The sequence below is a fragment of the Embiotoca jacksoni genome, unplaced genomic scaffold (genome assembly GCF_022577435.1).
Source record: "Embiotoca jacksoni isolate LCO1_2020_lvr unplaced genomic scaffold, fEmbJac1.0.p SCAF_7, whole genome shotgun sequence".
In the NCBI taxonomy this organism is placed as follows: Eukaryota; Metazoa; Chordata; class Actinopteri; family Embiotocidae; genus Embiotoca; species Embiotoca jacksoni.
Window position 1 is genome coordinate 7,475,677 of NW_027185425.1, and position 20,774 is coordinate 7,496,450.

The following is a 20,774-nucleotide window of genomic DNA, read 5'->3' on the forward strand; positions in this document are numbered from 1 at the left end:
TAGTTCAGAAGTAAAGACCCTCAGACAAAATTGAACAAAAAATATTTTCACAGCTCACTGGCACTATACTCACTCAAGTTTCACAAGTGCACACTATAAATCTCACTTACAGTAAACATCTGGCTCCACTTCCACCTCGTCACTAATAAAGTACCACTTACTCTGGTACCGTTCATTTTTTCTCACTTGGTTCAAGTCTTATGCCACATTCATTTACTTGTGGTAACATGTACAGTAAAGTCTTCTGGAGCACAACAGTGGGTGTTACTCACCCTGTCGGAGATGCCCTTGATTTGCCGAGCGCTGAGCGGCTCAAAGTCCACACTGATGTATCCCTCCATGGCTGTGAGCAGCTTCTTGGTGGTGCAGTTGGTGCTGTTGGCCTGTTCCCACCAGTTGCCCTGGTACCAGCCGGGGATAATCCACTGATATTTACTGCCAAACATGTTCAGGTTATATGCCTGGGAGGGTTGCAAAAAAAGAGGTAGAAGCAATGTAAGAGCAGGGAGATACAGTTTGAGTCTAGTGTCAACTGAGCTTGAAGTATTTCTGACAGTCAAATACACAATGAGATCAAACCATTTAAAGTCCAAATTGTGAAGCCAAACAATTCAGCTCAACCTAATTCGACCTGGACAGAATTTGTTTCTGTCTGCTCAGAACATAAATGTCACAACACACTGCATTTTAAACATTTTACTATTATATATATTCACATTAATCCCATAAATCAGATCGCCTCATATCAAGCTCGTGTTCAAAGCAGCGCAGCACAAAGTGTTTTTCAAATAAAAGCCTTTTCTGATGGAAATCAGTAAGACTGATATATAGCAACAGCAAAGTTGATGTCCAAGCTTTCATGTATGACTGAATGTAGACTTACACAGCAGAAGACTTTGGAGGCCAGGTGCTCATCAAACTGGCCGATAATGATTCTCACATCGTTGTCCTGAAGAAAATAAAGATGTAATTAGTAAACACTGATAAATATAAGGCACAGAGCAGTGTGGAATTTGTATGACATAAAACTGGATGATTATGCAGTCAGTATTATGTTGCACTGCTGTCACCTTACAGTGTTATTATGTTCGAGCAAGATTTGTATTGTGACCTTGTGACTCCTTGGCTTTAATTTTGTGAAACCTGCTGGGCTCTCCTGTTCGTAAACTCCTATGTCCTCTACTCTGGAACGTATTCTTTGGCAATACAGAAAGGAAAAAGTCCATCTGTTGTAGGATCAGTTTTCTTATTTGTGATGCCGCCATCACAAGAAAAATGTGTTAACAGATGGACAGAGTAAGCTATGTTGCATGTGTTGTATTTTCACTACGTCTATGTCATCAGTAGCTGCAGAGTATGTGTGATCTGAGAGGCAAACCAGTAGTGGAGAGGCGAAGGCAATATGAAATCACAAAGTTCATAACAACAGAGACACTGTTAACGGGCAGATTTGCTCGCCAACCAGCTTGGAGAGCACAAATTTGCAAGGCAATTCAGAGCACATGGCGTGGTGGTTGACTGTAAATGATTCAGATTTCCCAGGTGGAAATTTTCCATGGTGGGAAAAAAATCAGGCCATGCCATTTGGTGAGCAAACAGATTTGTAAAGTACAAATAGAAGCAAAGGCCTGCTCACACACACACAAAAAAAATCATTCCATCAAAAACACTTCAAAACACACACACACATGCAACAAAACCATCCCAAATATAATCGAATAATGCTGATACAGGTTTGATGAATGTACATCTAGTCAACAAGGCTGGACGTGATTTCTGATGCTCTGACAAGAGTCTGTCATGAAGCTCTAATTCAACACTGACAGTGCAGACAGAAAGACAAAACATAAACAAAACACACTCACTCACTAAGCAACATAAAGGAAATCTGAAGACTGACATGAATACATTATGTTACTGAACATTAAACTGAATGGAGCAGTGACTATATTAGTCACCAACTGTCATTTTGTAGTAGGACTCTCATTTGTGAGGAAAACATACTCAATATTTAGTGTGTTTTTTGCTGTGTGACTGGATAAAATGCTTTACATTACTACTATACATTACCATCAAACATAGATTAAAACATTTCAGAGATACTGCTGACTTCACCAAGGGCATGATAAGGTGTGTATTTTTGGTCTGAGCTTAACTGTAATTAAAAATGAAAGGTAGGGAACTTTAAAAAAATAAAATAAAAAAAAAAACAATGACGACTAACACAAGCTGTAATTTTAGTGAATCTACAGTATCCTGCTGTCATTCTGGGTAATGAGAAACCATTACAAATACAGTTCATTAAGTCATTCCTCCGGCAGTCCCTACCATATGTCATACATACTCAGATCAGGGGGGCAACCAATCACTGTCATTTTAATTTCAGTCTCCTTAAGGCAATCTAATATATTGCTGCAAGGCTTGATAGATACAGAAAATACATCTATACAGGTTCACTGCATATGGGCCCACTCACACACTGAAAAGGATGAGAGCTTTCAGAAAATTGAGTAGCTCAGTCAAAAGCCTTCTTTGGTGGTTTTTCATCAGAGCCAGAGAGCATGCTGGGGCATTTAAGGGGTCCTTTGTGAAAAAAAACCTAAAAAAAACGTAACGATTCACTGCTCTGGCACCGTCACAATGTGTGTGTGTGTGTGTGCGTAAATGTGCAAGAAGGGCAGGTAGCAACTCAGAACTTTTCTGGGGGAGCACTCTTGCGTTATTTTGTGTGTGTGTGTTAGTGTGTGTGAGCGAGAGAGACATCGAGACATGCCAGCGGCTACTCAATAACACTGCTCTTCCCTGAAGGAAAGGCACTTAACCCAAATGACTCCAGCAATGGCCAAGGGCCACAGCCTCAGTATAAATCCTAGCCTGCCTGGCAACAACATGAAAAGACTGCGTAGTTGTGGGCAAGGGCATGAGTGAGCGTGTTGTGTTAGTGCATTACAGATGGCCTAGGGCACTACAGGGCCCCAAATTACCCTCATTGGTTGAGCTTTTATATAACTGTAACAATAATTGTTCTCAAAGAGGGTAGTGTTGAGGGCAGCCTTGACTGCTTTACCCGTGACAGGGTTGTTTGTAACTTCGTAATGGTGATTTATATGTGATAATGATTTGAGTAATATTGTACCTCATAAGCCCAATCAGGCACTTGTAAGGCTTATTAGGCACACACGCACACACATAGACACTGTACTAATGGTGGTCTTTTATGAGCTTGTGGGAGATGTGATTTGTAGGCTGGGAAATGTGTAGCTTCTGCCCGCTAAAACCATCCCCCCATCCGTCTGTGGTGATTACTGTGCAGCGAGTGTGTACACAAGAACAAATACTTACTCTCGTAGGATGGATTTATGTGCGTGTATGTCGGATCACTAATTGATCCAAGGTGAGCACACGGTTATGACCATAAACTTCATATTAATGTCTGAACTGCAATTAACAGCCTGGTGCTTTCAAAATAAAAGTCGCTATATATCAGCATGCATCAACACATACAGTGGTGTCAGAACTAGGATACAGTGTGGATTGGTTGTCTAAGAAGGATGTGAGAAGGTCTGATTGTGAGAATCTTGCTGCAGCTCTGTGCTATTTGGAGATTTGGACCAGCAGAGGTGCTTCAGTTTCATCAGTCACAAAAAGTCTTATGAAATGGAAAACTTTCTAATAATATTATCAATGCAAACCATTTGTCTTTGGTTGGTCCTCTGTGTCGATATGTCCACAAGACAATGTGGCATTTCAACATTTTTATGATTATTCTATTATTACATTATATCCTCTAATCATGGCCATACAGTAACTATTACACAGGTTAAAGTAGTTGTGGCCAAGGGTGTCTCCCTTTACACGTATGATGCATTTATCTAAAACACCTTTAAGGAGCATTGACTTGTAATCATATTAGAAAACTGGCTTTTTTAAATCAAAAGTTAAGGTTGGTTTCAAACCACTAACTCGAAACCAAAACAACTACATTTACAACCTGTGCAAAAGTTGAAGATGAAAACATGGAATAGTATCTTCTTGAATATTGTGGTGGCTAAATAGAAGGAATTAAAGTTTGTTAACAAATCAACCACATTAAAGAGTATAATTGGCAGTATCATGTGTATGGTGGGATGCAAAAAGTGATGCATCTGAGGCAAAAAATAATGTTTAAAAAGAAAAACGTCATCCCTTGGTGTGTCAGACTTGAGGGGCAGGAGTTCTGAATGTATAATAAATAATTAAGTTACAATAAATAATAAAGTGTTTCAGTCTTAATTTAGATTTCAGGACACTTTTTCTCATGTGGCCCTCCATTGAAAGCAAGCTGCCTAAACTGCCTCTCAGTCACGAAAAATTATAAAGCTCTGGTCTGTAAAATATCTGCATGCATTGATATTTCATGTTCAAACTAAAGGAGAATAAACTAAATTGTTTAATTGTTACTAAAAAAAAAAAAAAGTAAGAGTGTGTGTGTGTGTGTGTGTGTGTGTGTGTGTGTGTGTGTGTGTGTGTGTGTGTGTGTGCGTGCGTGTGTCTGTGTACGTCTGCCCTTGTTTTGTGATGTTTCGTCAGCCTGTCCAGTGACGAACAGGGAACTTGGGACAGAGAACCAGAGATAAAGATGAAAAAAGCAGAGAGCTACAGAGAAATGTAAAGTGCTGTTACAAAGGAATGCCTGTCTGCTTTTTGAATATTTCAGCTGTAATATCGCAGATGTGAGCGCTCTATTTGTGGATCACACAGTGACGCCACGGCCCTCTTATCCTCCCCTACACCCCCTCCTGCTCCACACACACAATCATAAAAGAAAAGGCCGGCCTTCACAACGAAATCCTACGTACTTCTTCAAATTACGTAGCTGTCGGGAAGAGAGCAAACCACTGTTGTGTGTGGAGCAGGAAACAGACCATTATGGTGTCAAAGCCCCCCCACGATCCCATCCACATGTTCCGAAAAGATTTCGAAGCAACGCTGTGATTTGCATATTTAGAGTTGATGAAGGAATAGTGGTGTCAGCTTAAAATGTCAGACCTCAACGTGCAGAGTTACACATATATTTTAGGAAAGACAGCATATCTTCCTGTTCCCTTTCTATATCCCTCTGTCTCCTCATCTCTCCACCGTGTTTCTTTTAACCTGCTCCATCTTGCATACGTCATGTCTTCCACCCACATATCAAGAGAGAATATTTTTCTCCCACTACACTCTCTTCACCTGACATCGTTTTTCTTAGTGTGCCATTTCCTACTAAAACTTCCTTAAACAGCTGTTAAGCTCAGTTAAACTCACTAGCTACTATATTGTTTTGATAATTTAGCTATTAAACTGTATTGAAATCTAAATTTAATGTGTTTTTTCCTAAATCAATAAATTGATCAAGTTTGTAAACATGCACGTTAAAGGCAAGATTAAATGGTGTAAAGATGTACAGGCTTAATTTCTCAATATTGAACCAATTAGTGGTCTAATTTGGTTGCCTCATTTCAATTTAGAGAAAAGAAGAAAACATCTTTTTATTTCCTGTATGCATGTGTATAGGCTTAAATGCCCATCCAACATCCATTGGTCAGAGCAGGTTATTAGAGGTCACTGTATAAACCTCCCGGTCATGACAGTGTGCTCATTAGAGCTCCACTTGTCTCATTGTGAACGGCCCAGTCACAGAGAAAGACATTTATTAGATAAAATACTCATCATCTATGATTTCCTTTAGAAGACATAAACTCACAGACAAATAGAGGAGGAATATGTCAAAAGAGTATGACACTAAAGTCAATAGGACAAACTCATTTGGTGTATCTGAGAATTACAGTTAAATTGACCTCGCATCATTTCCTTTTGTAAAAATGTTTTGTTCCAATTGTTAAGGGCCCAGCCACGATCACTTACCTTGAGCTTTTTGACATTGACACAGGGATCGTTGGAGAAGCTCTCTGTATCTGCGATCTGAATGTCTGCTTTCTCCAGCTCATTAGTTAGATCATTCCTCACCTGAGAGAGCCGGAGAACAGAGAGAGGAAAAAAAATAAAAAAAATAAAGAGTAAATACATGAGCAGGGTTGATAAGTGAATATATTTCTGCTGGCTTATTTAAAATCCTGTTGTATACTTGACATGTGATTTTCATTTTGCAAACAACAGATGTTGAGAGCAATTCAACACAGACATCATGTACACTTCTTTTAGAATTTAATATGAAGAGAAGAATGGGAACCTGACAGCAGGATGACGCAAATTTAGAGGAGTATATTTTTCTTCAGAATGGTTTCACCATTCCATACTTATTAACACTTCCAGTTTTCAGATCCTATGTTTGTATACGTACAACCTATATATATATGTATGCGGCAATACAAAGCAGTAAAGCGAGTCAGATACAGGCCATCTAATGTTCTGAAATGCTGTCTGCCTGTTGAATCTTAAACTGAGTGAAATGACAGAAAGACAAGCAGCTTGACATTTTAGCATGGCAGAGAGGTACAGTATCAGCTACTGAAGATATCAAAGCTGTCGCCCTTCTGATTTGACTCGCCCTGTTCAACGAGGAGTTGTAATTATCACAATAAATCCAGCGCACATTGGTCACAGTGATTTGCATTTGTTTTTCACGAACAAGACATGAAAGAACAAACGCACGCTTTAAATTATCTTTGTTGGTTATCTAAGGCTTGACAAAAAGTAGGCATATGTATAGCACCGTGGATGTATGTGCAGCTGCCGTATATCTGCTTTGATGTATTGATTCAGGGGAGTAGTGGGTAATGCGATCAGAAAGGAAGGAGAATGGAGCAGGTACCCCACTGGGATGGTGAGCTTGAGGTGTTTTTTCATTCTGCCTCACATGCTATGATTCGTCCCTCTCTTCCTTCCTTTAAGCTACAATTTTAGATAGGAATTTTTTTTCACAGCAGATATTTCGTCTTGTCATAGCAGGAAAACCACAGGTGTAACTAATAACAGTAACAACGGCTCTGTTCCAGTAAGGCAAGGTGGTGAGCCAGCAAGCACAATACAACCTAAATGGAATGCAGCCATTATTATCATCATGAGCTACACCTGTTCAAGAAGTCAAAATGTCTTCATGAAAAGGTCTGTGTTTTTTGCGCTGGGTTACACTGCTGACATATCCTGCTCTCTCTTTGGCCACATTTTTTTGGATGTCCTCCAGCCATGCCCTGCGGCCATCAGATTCCCCACCCCCACCCAAGAGCACAGCATTAGGGGCTTGTTGAGACAATCAGAGAGTGTGTGCACTCAGGCACATGCCAAGCACAGTTGGCAGTGACAACATATAACAGCTAACAGATGAAGGCCCTGATGGTTTGCCCTATATTTCTCCATGCGCATTATAGTTTATACCCATATTTATGTGTCCTACATTGCTTCAACCACATATCAGTTAATGCCTTGGAAATGAATTAAACACACACTGCTCCTTAAAGTGATACTTCACCGAAAACTTTAGCTGGAAAAGTGGCTCAAGAAGGTTTGTCGTTTCCTCACTAGAATGAAGTTTGGTCCGTTTGAATTCACATTAGAACCCTCCCTATAGCATATACTTCCAGTAGAGTTTCAAAGCTAGATGAAAGGTGATCTAAATACTAGCAAACAGTGCAAGACCAATTTTGACAAAAATAACGTCGAAAATACTGAAATGAACGGCAAAGAATTAGATTATAGAGGGAGTGTTTTGAGAACTTTCTATTGGAATAGAAATGCTGTTTATTTTGCTGTTGAAATGACGGCAGATTCAAGATGAACAAACCTTTGTTCTCCGCCAATGAATATGAGCTTCAACCTTTCAGACAGTCCCTTGAGAAGGATTTTTTTTTGTGATTGTTGCTATCAAAAATGCTTGATTTTGCAACAACTTTAAAAAAAAAAAAAAAAAAAAAAAAAAAAAAATGCAGGCATATTGCAGGATTTGGGAAAAATTGTAAATCAAGGAAAAATTTAGGGGATTTTTAAAAAAAACTTCTATCTAATACAGAGAGAGAGGCATATGTAATCACTTCCAATGATACAAATCATACTGCTCATCACGTAAATATTTTAGGTCTGATCTTTTTTTTTGTTTTTCAAAATTTTTTGAACTAATGGCCTTAAAATTCCTGAGTTTAGCTTTACAAAGCAAACAGTCTGTGACGGCAATATAGAATACGCAGGCTACATCTTCTGTAAAAAGAAGTACTTTGAATGCACAAAGTGCAATCTCTTCCAAGTGGAAATGTGTATAAAACTAATTTAAGACATGCTTAATTTCCCCGATAACCCTGTCACTTAATTTTTTTCTGGTCAACCAGCATGTGGTTTGTTTTGGTGATAAGAGAAGAAGTCACTGACTGTCAATGAAGTGACTTTATTTTTATAAAACAAGTTTTTTTTTAAAGGCTTATTCTGTGTGCCTCGGTACCTTCAGCAGAGCTTATATTGAGTATATTTTTAAGGAGAAATTGCGTAAATTTTGCAAAACTGAAAGTTCCCAAAAATACTGCTGAGATTGCTTGAATTTGTGTAAATTATTGTGATCGCAAGGTTGTGATTTCCTGGAGGGACTGGACAGGTTCCAGTTCCAGTATCAGTTCACTGAAGTATCTTTGCTACAGCACATCAAAGTGGTGCGAGGATATAAAACCAGGAAAGCTACCACATCACTATTACCACTATTACTATTCATACAACTGTTAAAATTTGGCATTGCAATGTAAAATAGACTATGTGTTAACAACGGAAATTATTGACATTTAAAAATCTGACTCCAAACAACCTCAAATTTATTTCCCTCATGTCTCTAAATGTTGGTGATCATATTCGACTCATCCTCTGGCACCCCAGAGGGAGTTCTAAATTACGCTGTACATCACTCACTCCTGTACAAACATTCTCTCCAATGTACTGCTCACTGATCTGAACAGGGAGGCCAGAGTGGATCAATACAACCAGGTTTTGCTCTTGAGTAACAATTGGCTTGGTGGTTTGGGCACGGTACAATGCCCTGTTGTGTTGTGATGAGTTGAGTTGAGTTTGAGCTAAAAGGTCTTCCTGCTGCATTGCTAAAAGGAAACCAGTTTGGACAAGAGAGTGATGGCAGCTGGTTAGCAGTGTTTGCAAAAGTGTGTTGGAGCAGCACAGGTTTATGGAATAATAGGAAACAATCACATACAGACGAGGCATGCAGAGATGAAAGTTTGTGCTGTACAGCAAAATAAACTCACAAACACACACAGGAACACAGTGGCTGACACACAAAGCTATTCACCTCCAGCAATAAAACCCTTGTTACAGAGGGATTTTTATTGGTTTGATTTTGTGTTTCTTCCACTGAGATGGAAAAGGACAAATGCATCTGTGTTGTGCAGGACTGAGTGAGTGAGTTAGATAGAGCGAGAGAAACGGAGGGGACAGATGGATTGAAAGCTTGTAGGAGGAGAAGAAATGAGCAGCTTTGCTGGGTAACAAAAACGTCCACCATTGTTTGGGGCAGCCTGGGAATCCCCAGCAGCATACACAGAAGAGAAATAATCCTACTGCACTTCTGAGCATGCGTGTATACACGCACACACAGAAATATGAAAGTACACACCCACTCATGACAGACAAAATGATCAGATACATTCAGCTAGATGTGCTTTATACAAATGTATTTATCTGCAAACACAGTAACATGCACAATATATATATATATATATATATACAGTGCATCCGGAAAGTATTCACAGCGCTTTACTTTTTCCACATTTTGTTATGTTACAGCCTTATTCCAAAATGGATTAAATTAATTTTTTTCCCTCAAAATTCTACACACAATAGCCCATAATGATAACGTGATAAAAGTAACACGTACATAAGTATTCACAGCCTTTGCCATGACACTCAAAATTGAGCTCAGGTGCATCCTGTTTCCACTGATCATCCTTGAGATGTTTCTACAACTTGATTGGAGTCCACCCGTGGTAAATTCAGTTGATTGGATATGATTTGGAAAGGCACACACCTGTCTATATAAGGTCCCACAGTTGACAGTGCATATCAGAGCACAAACCAAGCCATGAAGTCCAAGGAATTGTCTGTAGACCTTCGAGACAGGATTGTATCGAGTCACAGATCTGGGGAAGGGTACAGAAAAATGTCTGCAGCATTAAAGGTCCCAATGAGCACAGTGGCCTCCATGTGAAGTGATGTGAATACTTTCCAGATGCACTGTATATATATATATATATATATATATACATATAAACTAAATGAAGATGAATTGTTGAGCTGAGGACATTGAGGGATTCCCTCAGATTCTTTCTGGGATGAATCTGACAGAATGAGGTATCATCCCACACCTTCACTGCATATGGATGCTGACTGTAGCCTGAAGTGCGGCATAAAGTCAAATCTATTTAAAACAGCTCTCTGGCTTAGTTTTTGTAATACATTGTCTGCAGAGGATACAAGGTCATACACTTGTTTTTTAACTGAAGCACTGTTACATGTTTTATACTGTGCAGAAAAATTAAAAAAACTTCATAAGGGTTAGAAAATGCAGACGAAGAAGTGACCTGTGTATGCAAACTAGAGATGCAGCTATTAGTCGATTGACAGAAAATAATATACAGTACGTTGTAAAGCAAGGGTGTCAAACTCATTTTAGTTAAGGGGCCACATACTGCCCACTTTGATCTCAAGTGGGCCAGACCAGTAAAATCATAGCATAATAACGCATACATAACGACAATATTTCTCTTTGTTTAAATCATTGGTGAAGGTTTTTGGATGATAAACCCTATTTTAAGGTCTTTCTACAATAAACTAGAAACATAAAGACCAAAAACTCAGACATCAGCCCACTGTTTATCTGCCTGGGCTCTCCTCTGCAGATTCCCTCGCTTTGTGACGCGTTTGACGTCAAACGCGTCACAAAACGAGCATCGAGCGCGGCTGCCTGTGGCACCGAGCACTTCTGCCTCCGGAGCAGACGTTGCATTTACGCTGTTTTTGAAGCAATTACTGGGTCGATTAAAAAAAAAAAAAAAAAAAAACGTTTGTACTCATAAACCTCCATATTCTCATAGAAATGCAATTTATGTCTTTCTGTAATTTTCACACTTAGCAAAGTCATCCGGCGGGCCGAGCTGGACCCCCTGGCGGGCCGGATCCGGCCCGCGGGCCGTATGTTTGACACCCCTGTTGTAAAGGATCCGGAGTGTAACAATGACGCAACTTTAACTTCGGCACTGGCATTTTTGGAAAGCTCAAGTCGTGCAGTTTCCGGGGATATCCATTTTATCTCTGATAAATACTCGCTGCACTACTGGGTTCATCGGGTTCATCGGGTTAACCTGTGCCACACTGCACACTTCAGGGGACACAGCAGCCTCAGTAATAACATCCCACGTGTCATTGTTGTCATTGCCATTCCTGAGGAAACACTTTTAAATTTTGTTTCCCTTTTCTTCCACCTCAGATACTATTGTTTAAATTTCCGCTGTTTTGTAATTTTTGGTGCCATCTCTGTCAACTTCTCTTCACTCTCTCTTCACTTCACCGCTTTCTTCATGAACCTCCTGACAACCGGATATCCTTATATGGAGAAATGGGGGCGTGGTAGTATGCTAATAGCAGAGCGCAGACACGTGCCTGTCACTTTAGAATTCACTAACACACGCAAGGTGGTGAGAACAAAATTGGACGGTGCGCACGTGTCAGGAATCGAAAGGTGATTTTGCGTGCGCACTTACTTTGTGCGCATAGTAAGAACATGTCAACGCACGTCTTAGTGAATGAGGCCCAATGTGCTTAAGGTAGCAGAAGGTAGGCTATCAAAAAAAAAAGTAAGCAAACCCTCGGTTTAACAACCTCCTTTAGCAGCAAAAAACTCAAACAAGCATTTCTGTTGGCTTCAGATCAGACCTAAACAACATTTATGAGGAATTTTAGATCATTATTTTTTTCAGAACTGCTTCAGCTCAACCAAACAGAATATTGTTAGGTTGTCTGGTGTGGAGAGCTCTTTTGAAGTCGTTCCACAGTTTATCTACCAAATTATGGTCTGGACTGGTCAATTCCAAAAGATTTTCTTTGTTTAAAGTCATTCTGTCGTTGAGAGTTTTTTTTTCAACAATTTAAAGTCATTGTGCCGGCTTCTAGCGAGTTTCACCTGACAAACAGCCACCCTGTGACTGACCAGTACGACGCCTTGAATTATTGTTTATTACAATGACGGCAAGCTGTCCAGGACCAGAATCACATCCTTCAGGAAACTACAGACAGACTTATGCGAGTGCTCTGATGCAAACAAGTGAGTAGCTTTGAATGATTCAGACCATACTGGAATGACACTGTGAGACAAACAGATGCGTTGGTCAAACCTCAGATCACTCACACATCATCAGTGCTTCACAGTGTGAAGCCCCACTGCAATGATGAGTCTGATGGCACATGTGTGTATGTGTGTGTTTATTGGTGCAACGTATACAAGAGTGTTAGCAGTTGTTTTTTATCATTCCATCTGTCTGAGTTTTGTGCGAGTGTATACGCTTTTATAGTGTATTGTATTTGTGTGTCCAGTGGTAGATTTAGAACATACACAAAACAGGATGAGACGTAGGCATTTTTATGCAATTTGAATTTTACTAATATGGCGGTGTGATGGGTCCCTGAACACATCTGTCTCTCATACTGTGCATTACATCGCCACGCAAGTCACACAGTTCAGACTATAATGCCAAATTTAATTGAATTGTGTGTGTGTGTGTGCTTATACAAATGGCAAATGGTTGCACAGATGGCTTCCTCATGGCCTTACATGTCCTGTACAATAGCATGAATGAGTAAATCTGAACAGGCGTTCGCACAACATTGCACAGTTATTTATAACGATCAGCAGTTGGGTGCTTATGGATAAATGTGCAATGCACAACCAAGAATAACAACTCGGTGATTTTTAGATTGTAAGCAAGGTTCATGTGAGAAGGCAAGACAAGACAAGGAGGAAGTGAGAGAAAGTAGGTGCTGAGACTGTAACGTCTGCTAGATTTATCAGTGATCATAGTGTAATTAAACACCTGAGCTCAGAGGGTTCCAGGCAGAGGACAGAGTCTTAATCCTGTTCTCAGTCAGGTCTGTCATCCGACTGGCTGATGATTGCTGCTGCTCCGCCCCTGAGTGAGCCCTGTTTGTCTGGCAATCTCAATCATGTTGATTGCTCTGTGTGTGTGTGTGTGTGTGTGTGTGTGTGTGTGTGTGTGTGTGTGTGTGTGTGTGTGTGTGTGTGTGTGTGTGTGTGTGGATACACACCTTCATACTTGCAAATACATTCTTATCTCAAACTACTTTAAACCATGAACCCCCCACATTAATGGAACATCATTGTCCATCTCCAAACAGGATGTATGTGTGTGTGTGTGTGTGTGTGTGTGTGTGTGTGTGTGTGTGTGTGTGTGTGTGTGTGTGTGTTTTAGTGGGGCCTAAAAATAGAAGTGACAAGCTGGCTTTAGCTTACAGGTTACAGTCCCAGGGGACACCGTTCTGAGTGTGTGTGTGTGTGTGTGTGTGTGTGTGTGTGTGTGTGTGTGTGTGTGTGTGTGTGTGTGTGTGTGTGTGTGTGTGTGTGTGTGTGTGTGTGTGTGTGATGTGCATGCCACTGACTGAATCCTTAGCAAGCGTTACATAACATTGACCTTGGGAGCAGTCTCCATGGGAAACAGTACTGTCAATCAGTAGGGGGGGAGAGTTTTAAAAACAGAAGTAGAGATGGTGGGAATTACGACACAGTCGATTGTATACTCATTATTCAGATATAAGTGCCTCTGTGTGTACAAGCATGCTTACTGTATGTACTATATTTACAGAACAGTGCTACTCTGTCTATCAGGGATGTTTCTAAATCCCAAATCCAGTACCCGAAACAGCACAGACAAAACATTTACATCATGTAATACAGTTCTTTGTTATTATTATTTCTAAGCCTCTGAAGAAGCAGAAATGATCATTATTGTAATTTAGGGTTTTCTCAAAAAAACAAACCAGGACAAACATTATTTTTCTACGTTGCAGGCAGCCACAGGTTTTTATTCATTTTGGTACATCCTAAAAATCAACTGCAGAAGTCATGAAGCTCCCAAAAACATGTGTTTAAACGCTGAGATTTGAATGTCCAATGATCTTGCAGTTACATGTGCTGACTTGTTTGAAAAGTCTATCAGAGAAGCAGAGTTTCATCTGGATTTCTGACCACTCCAGCCCACTGACTCTGTCTGTTTGTGTATTTCCAAACTGAAGAACTGGGAGGACAGTGGCTTTCTACTAAAACGCTGGATTTTTAGATACTAGGAAAACACTGTTTAATTAGATCATTGACAACTGACTATAAAAAAGTAATGTACACTCTGAGTATAACATATGAACAACAACAGCACCAGAATACATACAATGTAGACAAGAAGACACTGTTCGATGTAAAGGAACAGTGATATTTATGTGTAAATATGTCATAATTGAATTTTCTGTCAACATCCAAATAAAATATACTCCTTCGCATCTCATAGATGATTGTCTTGCTACACGCTGCCGTGATTTCCTGATGAACCACAAAAAAAGTGTGCTCTGAACTTGACAGAGGATTGTATGAATCGTGAAGTATGGAAGCGATGCTTGCATATTTGTAAATCAGGATTAGAAGCCAATCTCATGGCAGGTTGATTGAATCGGGCCGTCTGTCTTCCTCCCGTCCTAAGCCCCTTGGTGCTTTCAGGAGGGGAGCGATAAAGGGATTTGGTCTCTCTGAGATTTGCAGTGAGACTTCTTATACACACCCCCACCTTCATCTCCCACCCATTTGCTGCTGAGCAGATTGTTTTCAACCAGGGCCTGGAGGCAAGAGCTCACATGTCATATGTTTCTTAAATTCATGTTTTTAATACCTCTGACATGGCTCTTTTGAACTGAATGTTCCCATGTCGCCGATGGGATATATTTGTGCCATGAGTTTGTGTCCTTATCCAAAGGTATGATAAATCGGTATGATTTGTTAATGTTCTACCTCCCCACAAACAGGAATATATTTGTCTCACGAATAAGCATCCATTTTGGTATAACATGATTTTACACTTTTAATATCTTGAGCTAATGGGATGCATCAATTTCAATGTAATTTCTCCTCCTTGGAGTAAAAAGCTGCGAGCTGCTCACAATAATAGATGAGTTTTTGCTTGGTAATGCAAATGTGTGTATGTCTCCTGTTTCCAAGCTGAAATCCAACTTACCACAACTCTGAAAATATGTCCTCTAGCTTTAAGATTTATTGCAGTTTCGACAATGTCATAAGAGTTAGCTACAAGTGCTGAATCAACAAAGGTAATTTTCTTCATCTCTCCACAAATTACTTCTTGCAGTTCCAGTAGTGTAGGCTGGATTTTGCATTCTGCTTATTGAATGGGAGAGGGTTATTCAACCACAGAACAGATGGAGTGTAATAAATATAAAAGGCAGATAGATTTCATTCAGTACCAGTTGGTAGGAAATTATGTTTTCAATCAGTAGTCAGTACTGTTACTACTGTCAGCTTCTGTATAATTTAACTAAACTCCACCAAAGGAGAATTAGAGAAACATTACTCTTCACCTTCACAACATGAAAAAGTTTATTTCATAATAATGAGTTATGAAGGTGGGAAGGCTGAAATGAATTCAACTACACTGACATAAGCAACTTACAACACCTGTAAACAGTGCTGCTGTTACAAAGACTAAATAAATGCCCACTACATTTGGCTCACTTTTAGGACTGTGTGTGGCAAAGGTAATAATAAAAAGTCATATTATTAATTATTTACATACCCATTGACCAGTGGGAAGCTTTAACAACTCTATTACAGCTTTATATTTATGTATCTGCTCTATGTAATTATTCACAATTAAAAAATAGACTGAGAAAAAAACAAACGTGTATTTTCCCCCAACAATAAAAGATACTATTGCAATGATGCAAACACACAATTTACTTTTTCAGTTTCAAAGTTAATTTTCATTCAGATATTACAGTAATGATAATATAGCTTTTGTCTCATATGTAAGTAAGGGATCCATTTGACTGGATGACTACAAATGTTGCATTTGAATCCCATGACTTGGATGAATAAACGACACCAGACAAAAAGCATTAATAGCATTATTCAAACCTGCAGTGCAGAACTTTTGTCTCCCTCTTCTGCCTCAGAGTAGTTACTAAGACTACAAAGGTACTGTGACATACAGGCAAATTTATCTGGCGGCTTTATCAGCCTTGCATGAATGCAAAAGTCCAGCACTGTAGGTTTAAATAAAACAGAAAAATCTATTTATAAAACAATCATCAATAGAGATTTCTCCTGCCATCACACACACAGACTCTGACTTTAAAACTGCCGTAACCTGATCACGGGTCACCACATTCTACACTGGGTACTGGCCAAGGGAAAAGGAGCTCCGTCTCTCTTTTATGCTCTCTGACGATGGTCCAGAGGAGCTGCTTTCCTTCAGAATGCATGAAGAATGGTGCTCCTGTGTGTAAAGTCTGTAGTATATCTGAATCTTTTTGTTCTCTTTGTCCTTTTTACAAAAGTTTAACTTTTACAAGAGTGCAAGTGATAAAATGTCTCTTCAGAGATTAAACATCAAGCGCTCACCTCGGAGAACCTCTGAACATCCTGTGTGAGGGTCCCCACACGGCTCCAGTTGTAGTAGTTGAGAAACTTCACTACTGCCGGGTTCACAGCGTTGTCTGATGGGACAGTGCGGAAGAAGTTGGGGTACTTTTTCTTGTCTGCCAGAACTGGGGTTGTCGCTGCAAAGGACAGCTGTCATGAAAAAAACAACAAGTAGAAATACAGTGAGCGTGGAGTCAATCTGTGAGGGGTGCATACAACAGTCATAAATAAACCTGGCAACAAACTGTCAGACTGTGCTGGTTTCACTTGAACTGGTGGTGTTGTTAGGAGCGCTGTTAAGTGACGAGTCGATGAGCCTAATTCACTGCATGACCGAACTCAGGTCTTTGGTCAGTGGTCTCTGTCAGTTCAGGGATTAAACCACTGGAATACGGCCGTAACAAATGTGCACACTCATTCGTAGTCTAAAGGTGTGAACAAATCAACTCTTCAAATTATTTTAAATGTCAGCAAAATAGTACCTTCAAAGTGTAAACGTAAATAGATCTGCAAATATTGGGTGGAATTGATGACCCCTCCATGCATGACCTTTCAAGTTGGCCTCATACTGTGTGTGTGTGTGTGTGTGTGTGTGTGTGTGTGTGTGTGTGTGTGTGTGTGGGTGTGTGGGGGGGGTTGTATATGTGCGCGCGCGCACGTATGGACCTTGTGTGTCCCTGTTTGTGTGTTTGTGTATGTTTTGATGACAGGAGAAAAGCAGCTTAGCAATTTGAGTCATCTCCAAGTTGGTAAGTTAACAGCATTTCCGTTCTTCACATGAAAGCACTTTGAATCAGATTCCTGACACACACACACACACACACACACACACACACACACACACACACACACACACATTCACAACCTAAGTGAAATTTTAAGCACATTTCCTGTAAATCACAATCAATGTTCACAAAAAGGTAAAGTGTATCAAACTTTGAAAAGCAACTTTTTGCTGTAAGTACTTTTCCAGAGCATTAACAAGCTAATGGAGTGACAATCTGACAGAACATGCAAGAATAAATCCTCAGTAAATACAACGTAGTTGGAAAAGTTTGAGCACTGAATTTAAGATGATGCTGGTTTAATCAAAGCAGTCAAGATTTATGAAGTAATTAATTTTGTGAAACCATGTTCATGGAACATGATGAGAATGTGTGCTTTCCTGCTGCACAGTTGTCACTCTAAAATATAGAAAGTATAATGGCTTCTCTCTGTCTAAAACATGCATACACTATTACTGTCCTCATTTCCACCCGTCCTCCCTTTCATTTGTCACATGCATTTTCAACAATAGGTCATAAACCCCTTCCAGTGGCAAAAATAGCAGTAATTAATTTTTGCATTAAGATTAGAATTTGCAAATCTGTACAATGTAAGAAGCAGCATGCACCCATATAGACAAAGATCTATCACTTAACTGTTTATCTTTTCTCATTAGGCCGAGTGACTTAAAAAATGGCAGCATAGTATTATATTTGTAGAATTATGACACTGGAGTCATTTTATCTTTTATATTTAAAGAAAAGCCGCAGGCATCTTTAAGAAACATGAAAGAAACATTTGTAAAGTTTAAAAAGTAGTGAATATTTCGGCAATAGCAGCTGAGCGAGATAATAAGGCACCGTGCTCTATTTTCAATGTCCTATCTGCGTTAATTTAATGAGCGATATGAATCAGTGCAGGGTTAATTACATACTTTGTAGAGATTAAGCAGAACTTGTGATTCATGATAGTGATCAACACAAGGATATTGTAATTCTGACTGAGACCAAGAGGTGCAGCAGCAGATTTCCTCAAAGTGTACTAAAGCCTTGGGGAGTTCAAGCACCTCCTAACTTCAGGAATGAATGTGATATTCTCATTAAACCTTCATCCACTACAAGACATCCTCACTACTCATTAATCATAGCACTGCTATTTTAATTGTACACTTGTTATACCGTATTGTCACAGTACAGTTTAACCTGATAGTACCAGAAAGCATTATAGTGAAAACAAATTTGTTTGTTTTTTTCTTCTTAAAAACAGATTCGGTTAAAGAATCCAAATTGCAACATGTGTCTATTAAATAATATATTTACCCATTTACAGCATTGTTTTTATATTAAAAGGATGTAACCAAATTGCAGGCCTGCCTTTTTATACACCCTCATCATCCTCTATGTAATAATCCATCTCAGCCGATCCCAAACAAACAAAGCTTAACCCAGCCAGTGGAAAACCCACAGTTTGGCCCACTAAATCACCACTTTCTGCACACACCCGCAGGGCTTTGTGTTCACACATCAACGAGAAAGTTTTTTTTTTTTTTTTTTTTTAAACAACACATGGATTACAGCCATCAATTAAGCAGGAAGAAAGGCCTTTGTCTTGCCATCACTGCTAAATCCAAAATCACCCACCAGAGGGCTTCAAGGGGTCTTTCCAGAATTGCCTTAATCTCCGTTTAGCTAAGGCTGTTTGGTACACCCACACTGGGAGATGCTTCTATGGATCTCTAATAAGACTTAATGATGTTCTCAAACCAAACTGATTACACCAGTCCTCTCACGACTGCAGCAGGGAGAGAGACTTCTTGGTCAGACAAAGTACACACCCTTTATCATTTCCCTACATTAGTTGTTTTAGGTTGACGTTGGTTATACCGTTTCATAGGAGTTGTTCTTGCGTTAACTCTACTGTATTTGTTCCATCTTTTACAACGTTAAACTGAGCTAAATCCCAGGAGGAAAAAAATACTGACCAATAAACACACGTGCTGCTCGTCACCCTCTAGGTTTTCTTTTGGAGGGAAACATAAACGCTAGCTTTCACAGGGTCATGAGTAAATACAAGCATTGACCCTGCTGCTATTCCCAGTTTATGAGGTCAGTTACAGGTTTGTGACAAAGCTGTAACAAACATAATCAATAGTTCTGTTTTAAGCAGTTTGAAATTCATTAAACGGTGTTCTTTCATGATGTTTTGGTAACACAAATGCGTAGAAGATCAAGATTTAGACTTAAATATTATTTGATATTATTTGTTTCACCACGTGGGACCACCTGCAGTATCACATATTCACATTTTTTAATATTTATTTTTTTTATCGCCAATTGAATAAAAAAGATACAGATACCAATAATTGGAAAAATGCTAAATATCGGCTCTGATAATCGGCCAGGCCGATAATTGGTCAATCCCTCCTCTGCAGGTCAATCCAAGCCAAGTCAGCTGTAGCACAATTTTATGGAGGACGGTGTATTAAGACAGTCGAGATGAGAGGGAGATCCAATGTATTATTTAAAGAATAGACTAGTCTTTATCTAACTCTGAACAGCCTTTTTGAGAGGAAAAGCCAAAAATAGTTCCATGATATCACACATCTGAGAGTAGTGGCTTATGTAAGAGGGTTTTAAAGAGGGCCGGCCCAAATAGGGTGGTTTTTGGTGTAGAGCTCTACTCTAGTGTCAGATTTACACATGCAGTGTTTGCATGTACACACAGATCACACACAGGTTAAGGCAAATGCATTCACACACATCCCTCTCTCAGATCACACACGCTACAGCAACCTTCCTTTGCCGGTAGTAATTAAAACTGTGGGCAGCTTCTTCCTCTCATCTCACTACAAGGTCACCGAGGCTCTCAGTAATACAACGGAGAATCCGTCTGTCCCCACTGAGACGCAATGTTTTTGTGAAGACTTGAGGTGAATCGCTGATAGGATCGCGGTGGTGATCTATTTATTCTGCACACACAGCCGCTTATCACAATCTATTTGAAGTGAATACAAAAGCTTTGCTGCCTCCCAGTTTGAACTTATTCAAGGCACAATCAAACTCGTTTTATGCTCATGAATGGATGCAAAAATATTTGAGAAGGGCCTGGAATAGAAAATAAGAGGTACAGAGAGGCAGAGTGAGAGAGCAAGATGAGATGTTTACTGTTGATTCACAAAGTATAGCTGTGTGAATAAGGTTTTGTGTATCTCATTCCAGGACTCTTAACTGAGTGAAAGGATTACATTTCAAACTTCTTAAGCCAGTCACCAGCTGTTTCTTTGTAGGGCTTTAACACAAGCAACTGTCACAACGCTGTCTGGGGTGCAGATTTTGTGAAG

General features: G+C 39.6%; 1 protein-coding gene across 1 annotated transcript in view; it reads right to left on the reverse strand.

Moving 5' to 3' along the window:
• Positions 1 to 20,774, reverse strand: part of gabbr2 (gamma-aminobutyric acid (GABA) B receptor, 2) — a 179,009-nt gene that overhangs the window by 69,404 nt on the left and 88,831 nt on the right. The window contains exons 3-6 of the mRNA XM_069175712.1: positions 16,649 to 16,819; positions 5,887 to 5,988; positions 884 to 949; positions 273 to 461 (exon numbers count right to left, since the gene is read on the reverse strand). Of these exons, the coding sequence (XP_069031813.1) occupies positions 273 to 461; positions 884 to 949; positions 5,887 to 5,988; positions 16,649 to 16,819 (528 nt within the window). The remainder of the gene's footprint in view (positions 1 to 272; positions 462 to 883; positions 950 to 5,886; positions 5,989 to 16,648; positions 16,820 to 20,774) is intronic.